The sequence below is a fragment of the Pterocles gutturalis genome, unplaced genomic scaffold (genome assembly GCF_000699245.1).
Source record: "Pterocles gutturalis isolate BGI_N339 unplaced genomic scaffold, ASM69924v1 scaffold25611, whole genome shotgun sequence".
NCBI lineage: Eukaryota > Metazoa > Chordata > Aves > Pterocliformes > Pteroclidae > Pterocles > Pterocles gutturalis.
Window position 1 is genome coordinate 235 of NW_010106202.1, and position 14,573 is coordinate 14,807.

Genomic DNA, 14,573 nt, shown 5'->3' on the forward strand with positions numbered 1-14,573 from the left:
CAGAGCCTGGAAGTGCAGCCGGGAGCAGATGTGGAGGAAACCCGGACACAGGACCACTGTACGTGTCTTTTCCCCAACATCAACACTAGCTTCTGCTTCTTGGTGTTTTAATTGTATACTAAAATGAAGTCTGCATCCAAACCATTGTTTAATATCTGCCAAGAAACACATGGGGATTAATAAGAGCTTAGGATCACAAGGGTGTCATACAACGTCATCTGTAATGTTTGCTGAACTAAAAATCAGTTGGTCATATTGGTTCAGCTGCTGCCAAAAACATGTATGTTGTGAAACCCATAAGTCAGCTCGAGGGAATGAAAATGCCAGATATACTGGTATCAGTACCGCGCCAGCAAGAACTTTGCACAAAGCACTAAAAGCTGCTTAATCAATGTGGACTCTCTGTCAGAGAATTCTTAGAATTATTTTAAGAATTTTAGAAAGCCAGAGAGCTGGTACTCTGGATCCGGGGAAACAGAAGAGAGGAGCTTTAGAGCATATCGGCAATGAAGTACCTCTCCAAGAAAGAAGGATGTGTTATGAAAGAGCTCATAAGAAGTCTGCATGTCTGAGCAAGAAATAACACTTCTGTCTTTTCATTTCTTATGAATTGGTGTTGGCTCTTTTTATTTTCAGTCTTTCCTGACGCGGAAATATTTTTTTAATAACCCCGAGGATGGATTTTTTAAGAAAACAAAAAGAAAGGTAGTGCCTCCTTCACCAATGACAGGTATGTTAAGGTACCATAAATATGGCTGGGCAGAAAAACGATAATTTTCTGCCAAGGTAGCAAGGTGAATCAACTTTACAAAGAGCTCAGTGAACAGGAGGGAGGGGGTAGGACTGTGCAGCTGCATATTGGGGGGGTGAGATCCCTCTTTGGTAGCAGCATGTTGGGTCACTTCATTTTGCTTAACTTTAGCCTCCAGCTTCCTGCAGTATCTCACAAGACCACAACCACCTCAGTGGTGCCAGAAATGGGAAGTCCTGCTCTCATTCAGGTCCTTTTGTCCGTTTTTTGCACCAGCTCTTGCAGAACCTTCTCTGAACTTTTTTAGCTTACTAATATGGCCAAAGACCTCAGCAGCAAACTAGCTGGATAGGTCATTGTCCTGTTTCTAGTTAAATCAGCTTGCAGAGGGGTCAAGCAAGTTCAGCAAGCTGAAGGGATGGGGTCAAAGACAGACAGAGCAGCTGGGGTCAGACACAGCAGAGAACACAGGACCCTTTTGGGGGCAGCAGCAGCCACCACCACAGTGGCTGCTCATCTCATTTTACAAAATATTTTACAACAGTGGATAATAATAGATAGGGGATAGATGGTAGAGATAGATAGTGGGATATGACTGTTATCCCTCATTAAGTTTCTTAATTAAAACAACTGACACTGGTGAAGTAATCTCTTGTTTCCCCTTATTGTGATGCACTGCTACTTTACATCAAATCTTTGAATTGCAGATCCTACCATGTTGACAGACATGATGAAAGGGAATGTAACCAATGTTCTGCCTATGATCCTCATCGGTGGTTGGATCAACATGACATTCTCAGGATTTGTCACAAGTAAGTGACTGGAATAACACAGCCTATGGGTCTGGCTGCATTTCTGATGATGACTTCGAGGGTCTGGGCAGCATCAGAGATTTGCTCCTCTACCTGAAAGCAGTCAGTTGGAAGCAGCGTGAATTTGGCTTATGGCACTGCTGCTCTTCTCTCCATGAACTGCGTTGATTTGCTTGCCCTATAGCAAAGGAGGGAAAATTATTTTCAGAGTACCAGCCATGGTCACAAAGAAAATAGCTCATGTATTCAGGAAAAAATGTAGTGACAAAAACAATATTTAAATTTATTAAAACTGCCTAAAATTCAAGTTGATGTGGTGGATTTTCCTCTGACCCTGTCCAGGGAGTTGATTATTGTGTAATGCAGGGTGTACACATCAAAAATTCTTCCTTAAATTGACAGTTCTGGCTTTTTTCTTACTATTTATGTGATAACTGTTTCCATAACAAAAGACATTTCCCTTTACAGTCACTGAAACAATCTCTGTGATTGTTTGGCCATCTGATTAAGTTTCAAAAAGTCTTTTAATATTAAAATAAATACAGAACTACAGCTTTTTCAAAAGTAGACATTAACTTGTTATTGTAGGCATTGCATTCAGGCTACATGAGATTTAACAAAAGAATCATCTACTTGCTTTGCCATTTGCTTTGCCGTTATGTAGTGTTACTTTGTAAAACTGGGCTTTTTTTTTTTTTTTTTTTTTTTCAATCTTGCAGCAAAGGTCCCATTTCCTCTGACACTGCGTTTTAAACCAATGTTGCAGCAGGGAATTGAACTGCTCACTTTGGATGCATCCTGGTAAGCCTGTGTCCTCAACAAGCGAAGTTGAATATTCACTTGGAAAATTTTGAATGTGTTAATAACCCTTGAATGGTCTGCGCCTGCTTCAAAAATGAGATCACAAGCCAGCTTTGAACTGAAATCAGCCATGCTTATTCTCATTTATCAGGGTGAGCTCTGCTTCCTGGTACTTCTTGAATGTGTTTGGACTCAGAAGCATTTATACTCTGATCCTGGGCCAAGATAATGGTAAGATACTGTCACTTCTGTGAAAGAGCTGCCTTCTCCTTCCATGGGATGACTTCTGAGGGAGACTGGGGAAGGATTTCTAAATTTCCAGCCAAAAAGCTCTCAAAAGCCTCTCTCACTTCTGTGAGGTTACTCTCCACTGGCCAGGTTTGACAGCGCCTGCAGCAAGTACCCAAATCTTCTGCACCAGCTGTTGGCTAACTGCTCATAAACTTCCTTGGTAATTATTTCCTTCTCAACAAATTCAGGTGCAGAAATTTTTTGCTCTCAAGCTTGCTTGTATTTCTAGTAAGGATTGGTTGTAAGGAAAGTTGCAAAGATTTCTTAATGATAGATCTGGAGCAGGAGAGATAGTGTTTCTGGGCTCATTGGGAATGTAGAAGACCATGTTCTCCTCCATTTGTCTGAATATTTTATGTAAATTTAGCTAAGATGTGAGGAGTGGGAACCAGATGTCCTCCGAGAACTCTTTCTGGCACATAAGTATTGCATTCTGGGTGTTTCTGCAACTTTCTAGTCTATAGCTAGAAACCAGCCTGGTGGCACTGTGCTCCAAGAAATGCTGTTTAAATGACGCAAATCAAAATCACCCTCTCATTTCTCTTCTGTAGCTGCAGATCAGTCTAGGGTGATGCAAGAACAAATGACGGGGGCAGCAATGGCCATGCCAGCGGACACTAACAAAGCATTTAAGGTACAGTATTCCCACCTGCAACTCCTGTTTGCTGTGAACTTACAGGACTATAGCCTATATGTAACTCATCCCCTCCCTATGTCAAGCAAGGGAATTGCTCTGGAATCCTGTTCCTAAAATTAGAGCTGACAGCTGATGAAGGGTATGGAAGTTGCCCTGGGTCTGGCAGAGCTCCAGTACCCTGAAGGAAACCTGATTAGTTATTCCTGATCCAAAAGCTGAATTCACATGCCATCTTCTGCTTTTGCAGAGGAAGATTTTTTTTTTCCTTTGAGACCTAGTACTAGAGCAGAAGCTGTCTCCCAAAAAGTGGTGATAATATAATACTTTAATTGAGCACAAGTCCGAGAGACACATGCTAGAACTTGGGTAAGAAAATCAAGTAAGCAAGTTAGCTCAACTGAAAATCTGTCAGGATTTGATGATGTCTTGGAAGTTCTCCTGAGCAGTCTCTGTAGACACTTATTAGACTGCCTCTGCCTTTCACAACACTAGTTAATGCACGAAGGGGGAAGGTCCTGGTTTCTGCACTGCAGTACAGATTTACCCACAGACTGCCTGTCACCTGGGAAGTCAGCGTGGCCAGCTCCTGCAGTTTCTTGTATTCAGTAACCTTCCTGGGTGAAAAACCCCCCATCAGCCAGAGAAGAGGGTGGCCACAGTTTGCAGCTCTGCTGGAGCAGTGACTGTTCTGCCACAAACTGTCAGCACTGAGGTGCAGTTCCAACAAGTGCCATGTGCTCTCCTGGCTTGTGGCCCTCTGCTTACTTCCTGGTGCTGGCTCTCCAGAGCAGTTTTGCCATTCAGCCCTGTAGGGACCTGAACCCTCTACATGGTCACCATCAGGAACAAAGACAGAACGCAGATAGTGCAGGAGAAGTGTAGAAATCTCATGCTGGGCATCGCATGACATGATTTTGCAGGCTGTATGCAGCTTATTCCAGAATACTTACTGTGAGCAATACTTAATGGAGTGAGAGGAGGAGAGATTTGTGCTCATAGACAGTGGGAAGTGAGTAGTGGGGCAGATTGTTCTCATATTTGCTGAACTGCTGTTCTTAGGTCTTGGGCTGCTATGAACACCTGGTTTAATGAATTATTAAACTCTGCAGCTCCAGGCAGCTTGTTGGTTGGAGAACAGTCTAATGAGGCCCATCAAGCCTGGGATCAGTTGTGAAATTTTTAGACTGTAATTGTTTTTTTCAAATGTCTCTGAACTAAAGCATTAACCAACCACAAAGCACTTGAGCCCCCACAACAGAATGGGCTGTTGCTAGAAACAGCTTGTTTAAGAAGAAATGGGACTATTCCAGGTTAGAGGGTTTTCAAAAAGCAGATAATGTAATTTTTCTAATTTCTGTGATGTACTTGTATTGACCAACTATCTAATACCCAATTAAGTGTAAAACACTGATTTCAGAGAGTTGACAGGAGTGCCTGGTTTTTAATAGAACTTGGTTTTTGTTGCAGTTTAAGGTAAGCACTGCTTTGCCTACTTCTGAACTACTTTAATACTATGTTGCTTTCTTTTCTCTCTCTCTGTATTATCAATGCAGACAGAATGGGAAGCTTTAGAATTGACTGATCATCAGTGGGCCTTAGAAGATGTAGAAGAAGAGCTCATGGCAAAAGACCTCCATTTTGAAGGCATGTTTAAGGAAGAACTTCAGACCTCCATCTTCTGAATTTGAGAATATGCTTTTGTCTCTTCTTGTAAAAGTCATTTGAGAAAAAAATGTTACTTAAAACTATATAATGTATTTTAGCAAGGCTGAGAATAAAAGAAAAAAACACCATGTTCAGAACTGCAGTTACCTAACTCTGATTTGAGCCCCAGGACCAAGTATGTTGTATTTGAGCCAAAGGCTCTTGGTGTGTGTTTCTAGATGGAGCTCCATTTCTCTCCCTGGCAAAGGTATGCTCAACAAAAATGCTAAAATTTCTAGTTCTAGTACACAGAGCAAGCTTGCTTGAGTTAAGGAACTTAAAGCTTCATGAGACTGAAAAAGTACAAGGAGTGTTTTTATCCTGTTAAACAAATGCATAGCTAGTTTTCCTTTGCTTGTGAACAGTCGTCATGTTAGCAATTCAAGAGTGACTTGGCGACAAAGTATCTAATGCACTTTTAGAAGCAGTGTGAGGATTCCATTTCTGAAAGCAGTGGTTGTCCTTCCTCTATATTTTCCTGTTACACTAATTGGGGTTCAAAGCTTCCTCAGAAGAAAAAAGTAGGAGGATGATACTCACACTTGCCCTCAGCAGAGCATGAGGCAGCTCACCTTCCTCATATCCATACCTGTACCAAGGCCTCCCAGTGCTGCAAAATCCCATCTACCTTCTGCCCTGGTCAACCTGCTGGTGGATGGATGCACTGGTGGTCACACGGGCTCCTTCTGGCCCCCTCTTTGCTGCTTTCATTCCTGGGCAGAGCAGCTCCTCAGAGGTCTTTGCACAGCGGAGAACCGGAGATGGCATTTCTGTGCAGAGGTAGCAAACACACAGACTTGCTGCATTAATTTGATCCTTCCCAAGTCCATTTATGAGCACCTCAGGCTGCCACACTCGCAGCAGGATGTACAGGCTGACAAGGGTGCCTGGCCTTTCCCTGTACTCCCCGTTCAGTTACTTACAGTGCCAGGGGAGGAAAATACATACTTGTCTTGTTTTAAACCTCCTGCCTGACCATCTTGCACAGTAGAGAAGAGAGGGCAACTGTTCGTGGCTTGTTCTGCAGGAGATCTCCCTTTCCCAGGGTGAAGAGTCCTAACCTGGGAAAATACTTCTTAAACAGAAGCCATACTCTGGCTGTTTCTTTCCCCCCTCTTTATTCTGAGTCCTTTGTTTCGGGGTGAAATTGCACACCCTCTTCAAAGCAGGAGCTGAGCCAGGACTGAGACACAGCCTGTTCTCTGTTCTTACCGCAATCATCTCCCTGAACACGAGCCTTAGCTCGGAGACATTCTCGGCCTTGTAGACTTCTCTCCTCAATGTGAATAGTTGTGTTGTCAGTGAAGCACTGTTAGTGTTTCAGGTTATTTTCCCCTCCCTTTTGCAATGGGGAATTTAATTTCACTTTACGCCCTCAGCGTTCTTGCATGAGCCATTCCTGCGAGCCTGCACGCTGACACAGGATACCCAAACACCTCTGCATCCAAAAGCTGCCACTTTGCTTTCCCTTCTTCCCGTGATGGGTTTCACACCACACTTTGAAGGTCAGCATTTCATAGTGAAGCTCACCACCTGCTGTTCTACACTAAGGCTCTTCTAACCCTCTCTAAGGCTCCAGCGAAAATAAATTCCTCCACTGTTACGCTGTAATCGCAACATGAAGACTTCAAACCTTACTGGGGCTTGAAGTCCAGGGCAGCATACAGGGCATGTGCAGTGCAGGCAGGGGCTGCTTTTCTCCCAAATCCCCACTGGCGACTCGCCCTCCCCAGCTGCAAGAGCTCCTGGAGCACCAGGCATCCCTACAAACAGCTGTCTTGGGTCACATCACAAAAGCTGAAAATACAACAAAACCCAGTTTCAGTGCAAACCACTCTTTAATTTTCCTCTTCGTACAACAGAGCCAGCCACTTACAAAGTGCTAGTCTGAAAAACAGGTCTGGTATTACAGCACACACACAACAGCCAAAGCCCATCAGCTCAAGGGCAGAGAAAGTAAGAGCTGAGACACTTTCTGCACTACAAGAGTGTCTGTTCAGCATCTGAGCACTGGAGACTTGGCCCCACTGATGCATTTCTCAGGGTCAGCACAGGTGGGGAGGCAAGGAGGAGAACAAAGGCTATTTCAGATTGATTTTTCTTTTTAAAAAGGTCTTTTACTCCCCTCCCTTTCCTCTCTTCCCCATTTTGGAATGCCCACATGATTTTCTTTTGGGGCAAAATGCTGATCAGAGTAATTCAGTGCAGTGTTACAGCTTAAAAATTGATTTTTGGATGCTCCCCTCAGTCATGAGGAAAAAAACAGAAACAAAATATTAAGAGTTGTAAAAATCCCAAACAACCCCAAAACCAGAACAGCAGAAGCAATTAAGCCATTCTGATGTCAAAATTCAAACTTCAGTGCTTTAAAAGCAAAATTCTGCAGAAGAGGATCACAACACTAGTGTGCCAGCTAGTGGCAGGCCCCCCCCCCCCCCTCCCCTCTGTCCCCCCCGCGCCCCCAACACTAGTGTGCCAGCTAGTGGCAGCCCTCCTCCTCTCTGTCCCCTTGCAGTGCCCTGGCTACGGGGCCACAGGGTGCTGCCCTCCCTCCCCACTGCCTGCAGCAGAAGACAGCGAGTAACTGGCTTGTGCTCGGCTGCAGCACAGCAGAGGTGCAGGGATGGGCACACAACAATTTCCCACGGGGATTGTAGTCCAGAGCTGCAGAAAGGCAGCTGAGCTGGTGTACTTGGAGTTAAAAGGATGACCGCTGTACGCTGCTCATCAGAAGAGGTTATGGTCAGCGATGGAGCCACAAGGACTGTGCACAGACAGGACCGAGCAGCTGCAAGCATGAATTTCAGGGGGAAAGAAAAAAAGCTGAGCAGCAGCCTCTTTTAGCTTTTTGTTCTGCCAACGCACTTTGCTTCAAGAAGGAAAAACCCTCCTGTTTGGTTCGCCACCTCGAACTAGGTATTTCCCTAAAAAACACAGACTAAGGCTCTAGATTTTTCCCATTTTTCATACGAAGACCATTTCTCCACTGAGGACTGACCAGATCCAGTGCTCACAGGAGTCCTCATTCAAGAAGAATGCTGGACTTGATCCTACAAGTAACACAGCCACTACAGGAGGACAGAGCGAAGAGCGTTTGCCAGTTGCGCTGGAAGGATGGAGGAGAACTATTGAGCAGCTAAGGCAAAGAGAGACCTCGGACAGGGCCATCACACCTGCAGCCTTGCAGAAGATGGTGCAGTGGGGGATCTAAAGGGCAGCGCTCGAGGGAGGAGGAGAAAGGCTGAAGGAGCAGTCCAAAGAGAAAAGGCTAAGAACTCACACAATCCATTGCATTGGGCTGTCATCCTTACAGGTGACAGCTCTGGGGACACAGTGGAGAAAAAGCTGGAGAAAAAGCTCCAAGGACCCATAAAAACGAGAAAAAAAATATAAAAATGCTGCACAAACCATAAGAGAAATGGTGGAGGCAGAAAAGTGCTTACAGAGCAGCCTGGAAGTGAGGGGTGTAGGAGATGGATGGAGAGAACAAGAAAGCGCCAACCTCATGGATGATATTTTCTCTGCAGAAGGATGGGAGCCAGAGCCAGAAGAGCTGTATCCTGCCATTGCTATGCAGATCAGCCTGCGCCGTATGCTGGCCATGCAGGAAGGTATGAGCCATTCTGGTGAAGTTTCCTACATTACAGGATTCAGTGAACACATGAAAAAGGCTGAGCCAAAACTGCCAGAAGAATCTCAAATGCATCAATGAAAGGACACAAAGAGAAACCTTTGCTGCGTAGCCAGGGGACCAAAGTATGACGGCAGAGACTGCAACGGACAGGCCAGATGTACAAAGATTTGAACTGAGGTTCCAGAAAAGGTGAAGCAAGCCTCCCTGACACAGGCAGAGCCCAACAGCAACACCGGGGGGCAGCAGGAAGCCCCCATACCAATTCACAGAATCATATCCACCATACTCCACAGGCCCCTGCAAGGCTCAGCTGTGACCTAGCCTCCAGCTCAGGCTGTTCTCTCCCGACCCCAGCTACAACCCTCAGCCCAAGACCCACAGCCCCAGCCCCACTCAGCCCCAACCCCTGTCTCTAGCCACACAGCTCAGCCAGATTTTAAAAAGAACTTTATTGAAGCTCCAATATATATTATTTTTGGCCTCTAAATACCCAAGTATCAGCACCTACTCCTGGCTCTCCAGTGCTATTCTGCAACCCCCAGCACTGAATCTCTCAGTGCTAGATTTTCTGCTTGACTCCTACAGAAGGAAGAAAAATTTTCAGACGCCTCAGGCATGGCTTTAGAAGAGCAACCACTAACATGGTAGTCGAGTGCTGGGGGTGATGTCTAGTTGGTATCCATGCCGTCACACTCATCTTGGGGAAGAGATGGGGCAGTATGTTCCTCACCGTTTCGGCGCTGATAAAACAGCACATATGCAGCTTTTGTCTACAAACAAAGAAGAAAGCCATCTGAAACAATCCACGCAGCTTGTCTGGAAATATAATGCCCAAAGCAGGGAACCACACTTTCAGCACAAACTCAGATTAGCCTCAGGCCAAATACTCACCACTATTTGGTCTTCCGAAGCCACCGACACACTGCTGTCATCAAAGTAGTACCACTTGTTAGTCACTTTGTTCTTTGCGTAGGCAGTGTCTGTCAGGAGAAGAAACTGTGGCTCAGTAATCTGGGAAAGACCAGCAGGTAATGCCACGCCAGCTACACTGCACCAGCGATGCTCAAGGCTCAAAGTGAGTGTGCACAGGAGGCCAGGAACGAGCTTGACATTAACTTCCCCACACCCAGTTCACCAACGTGCACGTCTAGAATACGCTAGCCAGTCCAGCTAGTCTAGAACCATGCCCCACATACCAGACTTACCCCTGATAGCTAAGATACAGAACAAAGAAACTCAGGGGGAAAAAAAAAGTTTTGTTTGCTCTCCTTGAGCCACAGCTTTCCCAAACACACAGTTTACGACTCTGCATTTTCACATTTTTTCACGTGAAAGAGAAGTTTTATGTTGATGATGGATCTGATCTACTGCTTGCAAGAGTCCTCACTCAAGAAGAAAACTGGACTAAAGTCCTGCAAAGTCTCTTCCAGCCAAGACTTGTGTGACTATCATCTCCAATCTCAAAACATATTACCCTTCAGCTAATGCTATCCTACGGTGACACACCCTAGGAGTTAAGCACATACACTGCCAAATGGGAGTTCATCATCCTCTCACAGTAAAATGCTTCTGGGTGGTTCCAGAAGAGTCACCTACAGCATGGATCTGCACGGACACCTGATACAGGGAACTCCACCTACAGATGCATTTTGCCTATGCTGCAACAAAACCAGTGACAGAAAATACAGACTTGTCATGTATCAGACTTATAGACAAAGAGGTTTTTTCTCCTGATGGTATGACATTTTCCCAGCTATGTGAGCCTTTGTCAGTGCAAAGGTGGAGACATTCAACTGCAAGCTAGTGCTAGCTGTGCAACTGAGAGGTCCTAAGAACTACACATTTGTTTGTGGCTTATTTTAGAAAAAGTGTGTAACAAAGAAAAGTGAAAGAAAAAGTCTGCTATTACAGCAAACAGAATTTAGGACAAGAAATGCAGAAAGGCATCAGACCCAGCTTCGTGACAAGGTATGCCCTCTGCTCTGTCTTCCTGGCCTACAGGCAACTGCTGCGTGTCAGACCTTGTCCCAGCATCACCAGGGGAACCTGGCAAGCACCTGCTTGGCTGACATGACTGCTGGCAGTCTCTGCTCTGTGATGCTACACCCACTCAGGATGAGCAGCTGCACTTGGGCACGCTACAGGGCAAGAAGCCAAGCCTTGGAGATGACAGCTTACGCTGAAGACACTCCCCAGCACTCTCCAGTAAGAGGCTTCTTTCCACAATTTCATTTTCAGCACTGAAAATCATGCCCTCCACTCGTAACTTGAGGAACAGCATCACACACTCTAATGACTACTAACCAAGGTCCCACAGGCATCAGAGGCAAGCCTCAGGCAGCTGCAAACTACACAAACTGTCTAGCTGCTCTGCAGATCCTCCTAGGAAGGACATTATCTTCCAATATGATATTCACCTGCATACAGAACACAGGTAAGTTTTTGACTAGTCACTCTTGGTGAGGGCTACTGCACGTCTCCAACACACAGAGCCCTCCCCTGTCTCCTCTGCCTACATTTCCCTGAGCACAAAGGACAGAGCAGCCGTTACTCACAGTGGCCTACTCCCATGGCTCCGTAGTGATTGGAAACTGCAATGAGGTCATACACGTATGAGCCTGCTCGTGGGTCGCAGACAAACTCGGACATGTTTAAACCCCTGGAAGGAAATCCAAAAGTATCAGTACACCAGTAATCAGCACTTTCTAAAAAGTGATGCATGACCCCCATGAAGCTCTGCCAGCAGGAAGCACTGGCGCACGAGTGCTGCACTCTGCTGCTCAACAGCCAGATGGTATTGGTGCACAGACCAGACACGTTACCCTCCCACACAGGGCAGGTCCTGGTAAACACATCAAGCACTGCCAAAAGATTTAGAAGGAGGTGCTGAATAAAAGATAGTTTAGAGAGTCCCTGTGTAGGCATGAAAAGTGAGATATGAGTAGTAAGGAATACGCTTCATCCTGCAGCGGGATGCTGACAAGCAGCAGCAGAGGAATGAGGCAGGCTTTCATCTTGTAGTACTGAGGATTGCACAAGTACAAGTGCAGCTCTGCCCAACAAATTTGCTAAAATCTCTGTAGAAGTTCTCTTGGTTTGGCAGAATCACATGGTTTTAACCTCATTTCAGAAGAAACAGTACCTGCTAGTAACTAGTGTTCTTTGAGATGTGTAGAACTGATTAAGGTTATGATTAACAAAAAAAGAAAAACAACCAACTGAACTCATGCCTGTTGTCTTGCAGTTCAAACCCAGAAGACAGCGCTGTTCCAGTTACAGCTTTATTAACAAGCCCACCCAACAGTAACATCAGAAGTAGGTATCTCTTGACCAGTTTCTTTAAGCTCTTCCTAGCTTGAGAGAAGAATCCTACCTGATAGGGAATTCCACAACAGTGTCAAGTTTATCCCTCCAGTATCTGCTGTATGAGAAGCGTTTTAAATGCACTACCAAAATCTTGGGCAAAGACCACAAGTCAAACTTCTTTGTGGCCTGTTGATGTTTCTTACAGTTAGGGCAGTACCTGAGGAAGGAGTAACAAACAAGGAAATGTATGACTACATTAAAATGAAAGTTTCTGGCTTTCCATTAAAGGATGCCTCAACAGCATAGTACCATCCCTGCCTCACAGAAGGCATTCTGGCTTGTGCAATACGCAGGGCAACACACTTCCTCGGAGGTTTCCAAACTGCAACTTGCTTTCACTTTACAGACAAAATGGCCTATGTGAGTGTGTTAACTGAACATTGTACAAAGATTAATTTTTCTTTTGTAAATTAAAAGAAAGGTTTAAAAGTCCCATTACTTTTTTATTATCTCCTGATGCAGCTCAAACAGGTAACAGTTGCAAACACACCTATAGCATATAATTGGAAATTAAACAATCACCTACTACACTCCAAGTTATTTTCTTACACAGCTAGCAAACAACCTCCAACGATCTTCTGCACACACAGTAATCACATTTTGGTCACTTAAGATCTGCTGTACCTAGCCCCTGCCAACTAAGGATTCTTGGCAGAGTTAGGAGTGGTTGAGGACTAGTTCAATCTAGAAATAATACAGGTTTAAATCCTAAGGTAGCCATATGCTTTCACTCTTTATTACCACAACTGCTTCCTCTGACACTGTCTGGAAGACCGATGTATGCTGGGGAATTAAAAATAGCCTGATCTTTGGAAGCTACATACCCACTGACACTTGTTTTTTTAAGTAAAGGCAGGAAAAAAAAACTTTTTATCAACCCACATCTGCAGACTATTGAGTCAATGACTTAACACAGAACTGAGAGATTTCTCATAGATGAAGACAAAAGGATAGACCTAGGAAATTATCAGAATCCCATGACAAATGATGTGAACTCAAATAGTTATGGCATTTTATGATGAACACGGCTCTTACCACGGGTCATGTTCACCAAGCGTTTCCATAGTAGTGAAGAGCTCTATGCAGTCTCTGAGGGCCACCACAGCCTTCTTCTTCTGTGGCTGTAACATACTTCCATGCTTTTCAAATGCCTAGTGAAAGAGACGCATGCTTTATTCAATGCCACACAGACTTCAATGCTTGACATCATGAAAAGGAACATGCCCACCTTCACCAGGCTGCCTATTTCTGCCCCCCACCTCCACACCCACACAATCATCTCAAGCTTACAGCCACTTCTTTCTTGTGTTACAAACAGTCCATAAGATAAAATATAATACTTTCATGCTTCAAAGTTGGTGGGGTTTGCATCTTTTGCAAAAGAGTAACAATAGATTATTCAGAAAACCCAATCCAGCAAAACTCTCATGGAAAGAATACTGAGCTTTCTACTAGGGTCTATGAATTTGGTTTCAGGTTTCTTTTGCATTTTGGGGGTTTGTTTATTTTCTTGAGTGGACTACAAATTAGACTACTTAGCTTTGAAATTAAAACATCTACTTTTCAGAACACACTGGGAACAGATCAGCTAGTATAGATCCATAGACCTCATCCCTAAAAGACTTTAAGTAAACATATCTCATGCTGGTGACTCTCATTTTTATGAAGGGAGCTACACCTACATTGATTTACTGTAATCTTTTAAGTGCCATGCAAGTTTACATATAGATTATTTAAGAAAAGAGCGTACTACAACCTGTGCCTCCTGCTCATCAAAAAGTAGCCTCCGCGTATCAGAATCCCAGTCAACAGCAAGTGCAGAAAAAGCTACAAGAAAGAAGAAACATTTATTGCAAAGGTGTAAGGAGGAGAATGAAGAAAGAGAGCAAGACAATAATTACCATTCAGTTTTAAGAGTTTTCCTTCCACAATGGAGTTGATGTCAGATGTCCCAGAGGAATTTACGAGGCTAAAAGTGAAATGCTGCTTCTTGCAAGGCTGCAGGTCTCTTTCTGACTCAATCTGCATACAAGCCTCAGAGTGGTCAGCTTCCACCATCTTTTCCTTGCCTTCCTGTCCACCATCCTGATGCTCCATTTCTTCAATGTCACCTGGCAAAATCCAAAACAAGCACAACATTAAAGAGATTCAGTGAAATCACCTCACATTGACAGCTGTTTGCCAGAGCCTGTTATGACACACGCTGATTACTCAGAAAGTAATTAAAGACACACGAAAAAGAAATCTGTGCCTGCTAACCACTACGTCTGAAGCTCTGTTTTATCCTTTAACAGACACCAGGTAATGTGCTGGGTTTTATATCCTGGTATCAGACACGATCGAGACTGCTCAGTTCACAGTAGGTTAACAATCACACTTTCTGATAGCACATCCTAATAAACACACCAAGAAAGAATCAGCAAGGTTGCCGTTGGGTGTCTTTACAGAAGGGAATACATAAGTCTCCAGGAAAGTTACTTACATTCTTTGGGAAAAATGGGTAGATGTTTTTTCCCCCCATTTAAAAAATGTCCCATTTAACTTGTTCCAGTTATTACTCTCACAGCAGCACAAGTG

General features: G+C 44.4%; 2 protein-coding genes across 2 annotated transcripts in view; one reads left to right on the forward strand and one right to left on the reverse strand.

Moving 5' to 3' along the window:
• Positions 1-5,094, forward strand: part of EMC3 (ER membrane protein complex subunit 3) — a 5,306-nt gene extending 212 nt beyond the window's left edge. Inside the window, exons 2-7 of the mRNA XM_010087716.1 lie at positions 637-730; positions 1,459-1,563; positions 2,283-2,364; positions 2,516-2,595; positions 3,207-3,289; positions 4,846-5,094. Of these exons, the coding sequence (XP_010086018.1) occupies positions 724-730; positions 1,459-1,563; positions 2,283-2,364; positions 2,516-2,595; positions 3,207-3,289; positions 4,846-4,974 (486 nt within the window). The 5' untranslated portion in view covers positions 637-723 and the 3' untranslated portion in view covers positions 4,975-5,094. The remainder of the gene's footprint in view (positions 1-636; positions 731-1,458; positions 1,564-2,282; positions 2,365-2,515; positions 2,596-3,206; positions 3,290-4,845) is intronic.
• A 3,966-nt stretch (positions 5,095-9,060) lies between these two features.
• Positions 9,061-14,573, reverse strand: part of USP4 (ubiquitin specific peptidase 4 (proto-oncogene)) — a gene marked incomplete at its 5' end in the record, with an annotated part of 39,611 nt that continues 34,098 nt past the window's right edge. Inside the window, 7 exons of the mRNA XM_010087718.1 lie at positions 9,061-9,400; positions 9,522-9,610; positions 11,186-11,289; positions 12,004-12,153; positions 13,032-13,147; positions 13,753-13,823; positions 13,898-14,107. Of these exons, the coding sequence (XP_010086020.1) occupies positions 9,299-9,400; positions 9,522-9,610; positions 11,186-11,289; positions 12,004-12,153; positions 13,032-13,147; positions 13,753-13,823; positions 13,898-14,107 (842 nt within the window). The remainder of the gene's footprint in view (positions 9,401-9,521; positions 9,611-11,185; positions 11,290-12,003; positions 12,154-13,031; positions 13,148-13,752; positions 13,824-13,897; positions 14,108-14,573) is intronic.